Genomic DNA, 10,792 nt, shown 5'->3' on the forward strand with positions numbered 1-10,792 from the left:
CCCGTGAGTGACTCGGTGCAGACAGGCACGATTACGTCACTACATCGTGCCTGCCTGCGCCGAGCCGCTCACGGCAGAGTGAATGCTGGAGCGAGGCTCCAGCATTCAACCCAATTGAATCTGCGTCCTGCGGACACAGGTTCAGTTGGAAGCGGGACCAGCGCGGTCCACAGCGGCAGTTAGTAGCGCTAGAGCGCTGCATAGATTTTAAGATTATGTGCGGTTCGGACGGCCATGGGCCCACTGGGAGCCTCAGGCCCCGGGCGGCCGCCCGAACCGCCCATATGATAATCCAACATTATTCCCACCTATGGAGGACGCCATTTTGTGGCAGGTGGGCAAACACAATTTGATCAAAATGTGCACTAAGAACCTCCCTATTGTTAGTAGATTTAGCAGTAATGCATATTTATTTTTATTTAGTGGCTTTGGTGACATTGGTGTTCGCAGTGTGCTGTCGCCATGTTCTTGTGTGCTGTACATATATATATATATATATATATATATATATATATATTTTGTTTTTTTTTCAAAAAAAGATCTTGCAGCACTCCGATAAGCATTAAAAAAGTGTGGAAAGAGATAAGTAATAGAATTACATTTGCTGGTGCCTTTAGTTGCATAATGGAGAGAGCAAGTGTTTTTAAAACATATAGCCACTTTTTACCACCATCATTTTCTTTATATGACAAACATCGCCATAGATATACCGGTTACAGAGGTTGGAGTTTTATCCGGGCCTTGGTGTCAAATGGAGCCCAAAGGCCCCTCTACCACCTAGGAGGACAGCAGTATTATAAATGGTATATGACTATAAGGCTGGGTTCACACGACCTATTTTCAGGCGTAAACGAGGCGTATTATGCCTCGTTTTACGCCTGAAAATAGGGCTGCAATACGTCGGCAAACATCTGCCCATTCATTTGAATGGGTTTGCCGACGTACTGTGCAGACAACCTGTAATTTACGCGTCGTCGTTTGACAGCTGTCAAACGACGACGCGTAAATGGACAGCCTCGGCAAAGAAGTGCAGGGCACTTCTTTGCCACATAATTTGAGCTGTTCTTCATTGAAGTCAATGAAGCACAGCTCAAGATTTACGAGCGTCTCAGACGCCTCGCAAAATGCGAGGAGGAGCATTTACATGTGAAACGAGGTAGCTGTTTTCTCTTGAAAACAGTCTGTCTTTTCACACGTAAATGACAGCTAGCGTGTGCACATACCCTTAAGGGGCCATGGCACAGATTTTGCATCATGACCAAGGAACTTCAAGCTATGCCTATGATGCTGGCCATGATTAATTGCAGTCGCACCATGAGATCATCGAATTGTGAAATAATATTCCACAGAGACAACGCTGTACATGATTACAAGTTTTGTTCTACCAGTTCTAGGATATTGCTGGCATGACCTCTATGTTTGTGTTTGAACTGAGCTTTATAAAACCTACTGTAAATGCCAGGAGGTCAATGAAAGATTATTTGAAAGGGGATGATTTCAGCTTCACGCTAATGTAGTGTCATCGTCAGTTGCCATATAACATTTCTGAACAAAGTGCAAACTGCAGCATGTCACCTTTTTTAGATTGAAATATCAGAGAGGTTGGGTTTAACCAACCATGTAAAAGCTTTTAACACCATGCTTCATTGTAACAGGATTAAATAGAAAATACATTCTTCATTATAAAATTTTAATAGTGGAGATTCAACTGTATGAAAGTAGGGAATATAAAATGCTAATTGAAATGTATTTATAATAAGACTGCATTATTAATTAATCAAATGTCACACATCACAATCCAGTCAAGCATGTCGGCTTTAAAAAAAAAAAGTGATTTTCAATCTGTAACCCTGTGACCTGCAGTGCCAGGAGTTGTAATAGATGTGGAGGGACTCTCTCAGCTTCTATAGTCGGTTCTTTCTGCAATTTGGCTCATGACAGATTGATGGAGAGCAAATATCAAACTTAGTCCTTCAAGTGAGATTTTGTGGATCACAGTCCTGCACACAAATTAGCATTGAGCTGGCAAGTGGATATGATATAGAGTTACAGCCTCCAGTCTTCTTGGGTATGATCAGGGCCAGTGTTAGGGGGGGCAAACCAGGCAATTGCCCAGAGCCCCCATCCCCTCAGTGCCACCTGCCCACTATAGCAGCCATAGCGGCTGCTACGGAGTCCATGGCATGAGGGGGCCCGCGCCGCCCGGCAGATAAGATTTATTGGCTGGGCGGCACGGACCTCCTCATGCCCGGTGGCGTCGCTAGCACCGGGGGGGCTATGATGCTAGCGACTGCCACATTCACTTGTATCTGCGTCCTTAGAATGCAGATAGAGTTGAACAATATCGGCTGCAGGCCATGTTAGGCCTGCAGCCTATAAGACTCCATCCATCGCAGGAGTGGGTCTAGGTAAGTAAAAAAATAAATTTTGGGGGGGGCGGCTTCTTGTTTGGTGCTATGTACTAGGGGGGTCTGTGTGGTGCTATCTACTAGGGGGGCTGTGTGGTGCTATCTACTGCGAAAGCTGTATGGCGCTATCTACTAGGGGGGATGTGTGGTGCTATCTACTAGGGGGGCTGTTTGGTGCTATCTACTGGGGGAGCTATGTGGCGCTATCTACTGGGGGGGGGCTGTATGGCGCTATCTACTAGGGGGGCTGTGTGGCACTATCTACTAGGGGGGTTGTGTGGCACTATCTACTGGGGGGCTGTGTGGCACTATCTACTGGAGGGGCTGTGGGGTGCTATCTACTAGGGGGGCTGTGTGGCGCTATCTACTGGGGGCTGGCCTGTGTGGCGCTATATACAGGGGGTCGCTGTGTAATGCTATCTACTGAGCTTCTTTCACTGCACAATCACACTGTCCTGTGGATCATGCTGGGCTGGAACAATGAGAAGTGTATAACGCTGATTGGTTGCTGATTGGTCAGTGTCATACACTTCTCTTCACAACGTCCAGGTGGTAAAAAGTAAAAACACGCCCAGTTGGTCATTAAAAACGAATTAGCATATTCTAAAATTGCTCATAACTTGCTAAAAAAATTATCGTTTTTGAAAATAAAAAACACTGCTGTTATCTACATTACAGAGCCGATCAGATTATGTAGGAGAGAGGGCATTTATAATCTGGTGTCAGAGCCTCTTTAAAGCAAGTCAAGGACAAACTAACAAAGTAAATGAGGAGTTTTGTTTCTTTATAGGGAATGGAGGAGTACAAGTGGCACATGGTAGCACAAACCCCACAATACTCAATCAAAATGAAATAAAACATGACAACAGTTTCTTTGGATAAAAATGGCCACGGTGTTTATTAAGGGTAACCTAAGATAAAATAATTCGAAGAGAATAACCATAAATAATCGAATAAATAATAAAATATAAATATTTTGACCAATAAAAACCAAGTCCGCCCAGCATTAGCTGGGTGACAAACCCCTCTAACAAACAACGTGACGTGAAGGAATTTAAGAACAATAGGGCGGGAGGGTGGGCGACGGTCCAATCTTCAAAAACTGGCTGCTTGACCACGATGAACTGCTCCTTTTATGTCCAATTTTCCCGCCTTTAGGATTTTATCAATGACCAATCAGCTGGCCTTCCACAAAACTGCCTGGAGATAGAATCTGCCAGAACCTGCTCATGCAATTGCACAGCTGACCTAGGTCCAATCAGCTGGGACCAACTCCAAACTGCCCAGAGACAGAAACATCTGGAAACCGGCTCGTGCCACCAGCACAGCTTACCCGGGGGACACCACGATGGTAAGTACCATTCTAATATAAAATAACAAATGGAGAAAAGAGGGAAAGGGGAGAGAAAAACATACCAAGCAAAAAAACATATTTTATTAACAACTTATGGGGGGCCGTGCGACCATGTGTCCCCCAGGCAATAGCCTGGGGGGCCCCTGACATGGTAGCACAAACCCCACAATACTCAATCAAAATGAAATAAAACATGACAACAGTTTCTTTGGATAAAAATGGCCACGGTGTTTATTAAGGGTAACCTAAGATAAAATAATTCGAAGAGAATAACCATAAATAATCGAATAAATAATAAAATATAAATATTTTGACCAATAAAAACCAAGTCCGCCCAGCATTAGCTGGGTGACAAACCCCACAAGCCATGACATTACCAAGACATGGCCCCCCCAAAACACCGCAGCCATTCTTCAATTAAATTCTGCAGGCCCAAATTGAAAATGTCGATACCCACATCAGAAAGATGTATACAATCATTTCTGAACAGCCCGTCTGTGAGGTCTTCAAGGTCACTGTGTCTATAAGAAAGACCACCGAGGACCGACATGTATTTAGACATGGCTCTATTAATCCTTTTACGGATTCGATTCAAAAACTTATAATTTCCAGAGGACCATAGCAGTCTTGGAATAATCTCTGAAAAGGAAATAGTAGCGTCAGGGAAAAGACATTTTATCAATGCTATATCACTTCTCATTTCCCAAAGTAAGTCCAAAGTCTTTTCTTTACCTAGGTCATTGCCTCCAGCATGGATGATAATTAAATTCGGATCCGGCCAATAAGAACTCAGTGATTTAACTAAAGAAAACACGTTCTTCCATTGCAAACCCCTTACCCCATGCCAAAAAACCGAAAAAACTAGCGGATCCATAGACAAATTTTCTGTATAGGACCTTCTCGCGGCTCTCTTCTGTGCCCAAAATATAAAAGAGTGGCCAAGGATCCAAACAACCAAACGCTTACCTGTGGATATATAATTACACTACTAACAAGTCTGGTCGAACATAAAGTTTAAATCTGTTAGACTCCCACCTTCCAATTCTTTTTATAATCCCTTCATCAATTCCTAACTGTGCAGCTTCCGTAGCTGCACCTATTCTAAACGAATGGGAGGATATTTTTAAATGCTCCAACTTCAGGGACTTCAAACATTTCTTTAAAACAGAGTTAAACTGAAATCTGGACAGCTGATCCCCATTCTGATGAATCAGGAAAGCAACCCCAAGACTCGGCCTGATTGACAACCAATGTTTAACATTAGAAACTGGGCAAAGAACAGAACCCGAAAACTGATTAATTCTAACCAAACGACCTTTTCCTAATTGATCTGTCTTAGATTTTTTTAACAATAACAAAACATGGTCAATTTTGCAACTAACATCCTGAAATGAAAGGCCCGGGACTGAAACTTTACTCTCTGCCACCAGTTCGCTTATTCTCAAGGCTGCAAAGAACATTAACACAAATGCTGTTCTAAACAAACACACTTCAAAATTACTAAAACAAACTAAATGTAACACATTGAATAATTTTAACAACAAATCTAATGAAATAGGCCTTCGTCTTTCCACAACCGGAGCTGACCTATGGTAACCTTTCAAAAGCTGCTTAACTGGGAAGAGCGAAGAAATAGCCGGACAACTGTTTAATTTAAGAAAGAAAGAGATGCCTGCCAGAGACTTAGAAATGGAGGCAAATGACAGCCTCCTACTAATCAGGCTACATACAAATTTTAAAACTAGACCTACCTCATTATGAAAGAAATTACAGTTCTCATTAACACAGAAATTAACCCACTCCTTCCAAGCAGCTGAATAATCAGCCCATGTTCTTGGAGCCAAGGATCTCTGAATATTAACATAGATTAGTCCCAAATCAGATTCCATAAATGAGGAGGACACGGAATTCCACAAAGCTCCGCTTCTGGTGCCATCGTTCTGAACCTCCGCCACTGACAACGAGATAATGAATCTGCTATATCATTCTTTTTTCCTTCTATATAGCTAGCTTTCAACCAGATGTTCAACTTCAGACAACATAAAGTTAAATGTCTTAATATCTTAACTACTAATTCACATTTTGAAGATAATGTGTTAATTGCAAAGACCACACCTTTGTTATCCGTAAACAACAAAATTCTCCTATTCTTAAAATAATGACCCCATACAACTATGGCTACCAAAACCGGAAATAATTCCAATAAGACAATATTTGAAGTAACTTTGCTTACACGCCAAGCACTGGGCCATAACTCAGCCGACCATTGACCATTAAAGAATGCCCCGTAGCCCATACTACCGGCTGCATCCGTAAATAAAGACAAAGAGTCAGACTCCTCAAAATTAAACTGCCAGCAACTGCGTCCATTAAATTTAGATAAAAATTCTAGCCATACAGCTAAATCTTCTTTTAGCTGAACCGTTAACCTAATATGGGACCTAGGTGACTTAAGACCCCTTGTTGAAAAATACAGTCGCTTTGAAAAAACTCTTCCCATAGGAATAACTCTAGAGGCAAAGCTCAACAACCCTAACAGTGACTGCATATCACGTAATGAACATTTCTTCCTAGCTAACATACTGACTAAAGAAACCCTTAACTTTAACAATTTTTCCTCTGGTAAACTAAATTCCATTCTCTCAGAATCTATTCTAATACCTAAAAATTCTAATGACCTACATGGAAACACAGTCTTCTCTTCAGCTAACGGAACACCAAAAAATTTCATAAACTCGACAAATTTTAACAATAAGGAATAACATAACTCAGAACTAGCATCACCTATAAACAAAAAATCATCAAGATAGTGCAGAACACCTCCATCCGGAATTTGCTTCTGCACTACCCAATGTAAAAAGGATGAAAATGCCTCAAAATAGAAACAAGATAAAGAAAAACCCATTGGTAAACATTTGTCATAAAAATAATCACCTTCAAATTGAAAACCTAGAGAGTTGAAACCTGCAGGGTTAACTGGTAGTAAACGGAAAGCTGATTTGATATCAGCTTTTGCTAAAAAAGCATTTTGACCAAACTGTCTCAATAAAGAGACAGCCTGATCAAACGAAGCATAGTGTACTGTCGCTTTAGACTTGTCAGCATCATCGTTTAATGAAGCCTTAAACGGGTAAGAAAGGTGATGTATTAAACGGAATGAATTCAATTCCTTCTTAGGGACAATTCCTAAAGGTGAAAGTCTAAAGTTTGTAAACGGCGGATGTATAAAAGGACCAGCGATCCTGCCAGTTTCAAGCTCTTTCAGGATTTTCTGATGCACAATATCCTTATGCTGCTGGATGGATTTCAAATTATCCACCCAGCAACAACCAGATCCTTTGAAAGAAGGGATATCAAAACCAAACTTAAAACCGTTAAAAATTAAATTAGCTTTCTCCCTGTCTGGGAACATTTCTAGCCAAGGCGCCATTCTTATTAATTTCACTGGCGTCCATGCTTTTGGATAACTGTTCTTTGGAACTAGGGGGTTGAGACTGGTTTGCTCTTTTAAAACAGCGACACATTGGGTGCGAACCCCCACAAAAGGAACATTCATGTTTATACCGACAATTGTTTAACCATTTACACTGAGCTTCATTATAAGCAAAGCAAACTCCTTTCCTCAACGTATTCTGAGAACTAGGCTGCTGCTTGGGCACTGACCTTTGTGGAAGCATTAAACTAAGCCACAAACCAACATCCTTAGTGCCCCATTTTAATGAAGGGTACACTGCCATCTTCTGGCGAAACATTTCATCATAATTGTACCATGCTAAACCACCAAACTGGCGGTAAGCCTCAAGAATAATGTCTACATGCTGAAATAAATTACTAGAATTAATGAAAGACTTTTCCCCTAAAACTGAAGCATAGATACAGAACGCCTGTAGCCAGTTAAAGAAAGACTTAGGAGAAGAACGTTTTTTATCCTCATCTTTATCAGACTTACCATCCTGCTTGACAAGAGTCTCCTTCGCGGATGGTAATAAAGAAAATAAATCTATAAACTCGTTCCTCCAAATACGCTCCTTAATTGCTGGCTGTAAATGAAAACCTAATGGCGAAATATCGCAAGACATCACTTCCTTACAACAAGTTTCCGAAACACCAATTCCTTTCTCTAAAACAGGAATATTACTAAAACCAGCATTCTGTAAATGCTGACTACTATGCTTCCATACATCAGCGGGGGAACTAGCAGGAACAGCCGACTTACTGACCAAATCAGCTAATAATTTAAAAATATCAAACATTACATTAGAATTGAGGGGAGGGGGGATGGGGTGGGACAGATAAGGGGTAGCTGGCATCTCACCACTCTGTTCCACCTGTCCTGGGTCGTGCACCACTTCTGCTACCTCCTGCTGCGTGCCTGTAGATCCTGGGGAAACTTGCTGACAGGAAAGTTGACTCCTGGGACCTCTTCTTCTCCTTGATACTGGCGGGGGTGGGGAATAAGCCACCCTAGTCTTCCGGCTCCTCTTCCTCGGTTGCAGCTCTGAAGAAAAGTCCTGCGCCGCCTCTAAAACCAGTGAGGCCGGCGCTTCCGCTGTGTCCTCCACACCATCCTTGGAGCAGGAGGGGGTACCCGACCAACCTGTTGTCTCCCGTTCTCTGACTAAACTTCTGGCCAGCGGGTTAGCCAATTGCGCCGGCACTTGCTGCGCACCTCCGGCACTGTGCGCCACCTTCTTTGATGACACGGTCGGCCGCCTCCTCTCAAGCTCCGGCACCTGGAGCGAACGTCCGGAACTGCGCTCCACCCTCAGTGATGACTCTGCTGCAGACTTCATCCTCTTGGCTGCAGCTGATGACGGCACCTCGAGCGACGACCCAGCAGGAGACACTGCTTCCTCTATGTCGTTTTCCAGCCCAGTAAGTTCGTTTCTTCCCTCGACTTCCCTCGACGGCGCTGCTGCTAGGCATTGCCTCAGCCAGTTTTCTCCTCCTTCCGACTCCGCTCTTCTGATCAGCTCCATCAGCAGGACATCCATGGCGACGGTCCAATCTTCAAAAACTGGCTGCTTGACCACGATGAACTGCTCCTTTTATGTCCAATTTTCCCGCCTTTAGGATTTTATCAATGACCAATCAGCTGGCCTTCCACAAAACTGCCTGGAGATAGAATCTGCCAGAACCTGCTCATGCAATTGCACAGCTGACCTAGGTCCAATCAGCTGGGACCAACTCCAAACTGCCCAGAGACAGAAACATCTGGAAACCGGCTCGTGCCACCAGCACAGCTTACCCGGGGGACACCACGATGGTAAGTACCATTCTAATATAAAATAACAAATGGAGAAAAGAGGGAAAGGGGAGAGAAAAACATACCAAGCAAAAAAACATATTTTATTAACAACTTATGGGGGGCCGTGCGACCATGTGTCCCCCAGGCAATAGCCTGGGGGGCCCCTGACATTGGTGTTAGTGGTGGCTAAAAATCTACAAGTGGGAGCACACTGCATACAAATGTATTATAAAGTTTTTAGGCCTCATGCACACAGCTGAGCTCGTAATCACTGCCAGCTGACGGCCGTGGACAGCCATCCACATTTTCGGCCTATGCTCCCATACAAAGTGGGTTCTTTCCTCTCTCGCTACACTGATGCAGCCTGTGTGTTCTCCCCCGCTCCCCTGCAAACTTTGGGTGCTCTTCTCCCTTTCTAAGTCTACGTCCAAACATAGTGGAATAAATCCGTTGCGGCAATACTGTGGCAAAATCTGCATGTGTCACATGCAGATTTTGCCATGCTACAATTCCACTAAAATTCTGTTACATCTGAACATGGCCTAATACGGCTTGCTCTGCTGTGTACAACCTCCTCCCCTTCCCTCCCTGCTAGTATCTCTCAGGCTATTTTTAAAGGCTATGTAAACCTTTGAAAGGTAAATTATTTTTTTTAATAAAAAGATGTATCAGTGTGTTTGGTGCAACTTTACAAATACTTTTTATTAAAAATTTGATTTACTTTTTGAAATACAGCTGCACTGTATTCTCTATACATAGCAGCAGTATCTAGCGCTATTCACTGAATCCGTCAGTCTCACTGACCTGATGGGTTCAGTAACAGTGGGTTCAGCGTGTCTCTGACACGCAGGCTCCACCTGTAAACTTTCACATCTAAGTTCATAACTTAAATATGATAGATTACAGGTGGAATCTGAGTGTCAGAGACACACAGGTTCCACTGTCACTGAACCCGTTAGGTCCGCAGGACTGACGGATTCAGTGAATACACTAGATACAGCTGCTCTGTATACAGAATACAGAGAAGCTGTATCTAAAAAAAAAAAAAATATTATAATAAAAAGTATTTGTAAAGTTGCACCAAACACACTGATACACCTTTTTATTAAAAAAAAAATGTGCTTTTCAAAGGTGTACATAGCCTTTAAGTTCTGGGGGATATGTTGCAGATTCTACTAAATTTCGCTGCATGCAGATGATTTTTGATGGTGTCCGTCGGGCACTGCTGGTATCCATTGTGCGATGGATAATGCACTGCGTCGTGGCTTGGCGCAGATGTGAACAGAGCCTTACACTGCACTACTGTGAGAGAAGGGAGGGGTAGAGTAGAGAGAGCAGATGATATCCACCCTAAGCTCACAGCAGCAAGGAGCTGTGTGCTGGCAACTATGTCAGGAGTTGTAGGAATTTTGCCTGCATTCCAACAGTCATAACTTTTTTTTTCTTCCATTTACATGCACGTAAGAGGGCTTGTTTTTTGTGGGATGAGTTGTATTATTTAATAGCACCATGTTGGGGTGAATAATATGTTAGTGTTTAGCTTTTATTGGGGAAGGGGACTAATACAATAAAAGCAAATCAGCCATTGTTTTTTGTGATTTTTTTTAATACCATCTACCATGAGGTGTAAACAATGTGTTAACTTTATTCTGCGGGTCGTTTAATTAATTTTTTCAATAAATACTATTTTTTTGGAAAATATGTTTAATCTTTTTTTGTGTGTCTTTTTTTTCTTAAATGGACCCTAACTTTTAAAACAATTTATGCTAATATAATAGTATA

General features: G+C 42.5%; 1 protein-coding gene across 2 annotated transcripts; it reads right to left on the minus strand.

Moving 5' to 3' along the window:
• Positions 1 to 3,331: 3,331 nt before the first annotated feature.
• On the minus strand, positions 3,332 to 8,634 carry LOC142745763 (uncharacterized). Of its 2 annotated transcripts, none has more exons than XM_075854879.1 (2): positions 7,712 to 8,634; positions 3,332 to 4,728 (listed from the first exon to the last, which is right to left on the minus strand). In XM_075854879.1, the coding sequence occupies exons 1-2, from the start codon at positions 8,553 to 8,555 to the stop codon at positions 4,136 to 4,138; spliced, it is 1,437 nt and encodes a 478-aa protein (XP_075710994.1). In that variant the 5' UTR covers positions 8,556 to 8,634; the 3' UTR covers positions 3,332 to 4,135. The 2 variants fall into 2 exon arrangements, with proteins under 2 accessions (XP_075710994.1, XP_075710995.1); XM_075854880.1 differs by having other exon boundaries at positions 3,333 to 4,728; positions 8,078 to 8,634.
• Positions 8,635 to 10,792: the final 2,158 nt, after the last annotated feature.

This window comes from Rhinoderma darwinii, chromosome 1 (assembly GCF_050947455.1).
Source record: "Rhinoderma darwinii isolate aRhiDar2 chromosome 1, aRhiDar2.hap1, whole genome shotgun sequence".
In the NCBI taxonomy this organism is placed as follows: Eukaryota; Metazoa; Chordata; class Amphibia; order Anura; family Rhinodermatidae; genus Rhinoderma; species Rhinoderma darwinii.

Bases quoted from the DNA above. Each gene is read 5' to 3' on its own strand.
- LOC142745763 (XM_075854879.1), bottom strand. From the start codon at position 8,555: ATGAAGTCTGCAGCAGAGTCATCACTGAGGGTGGAGCGCAGTTCCGGA. The intron at 4,729-7,711 runs GTAAGTCTGATA...ATATATCCACAG, and splicing joins GACTCTTGTCAAGCAGGATG to GTAAGCGTTTGGTTGTTTGG.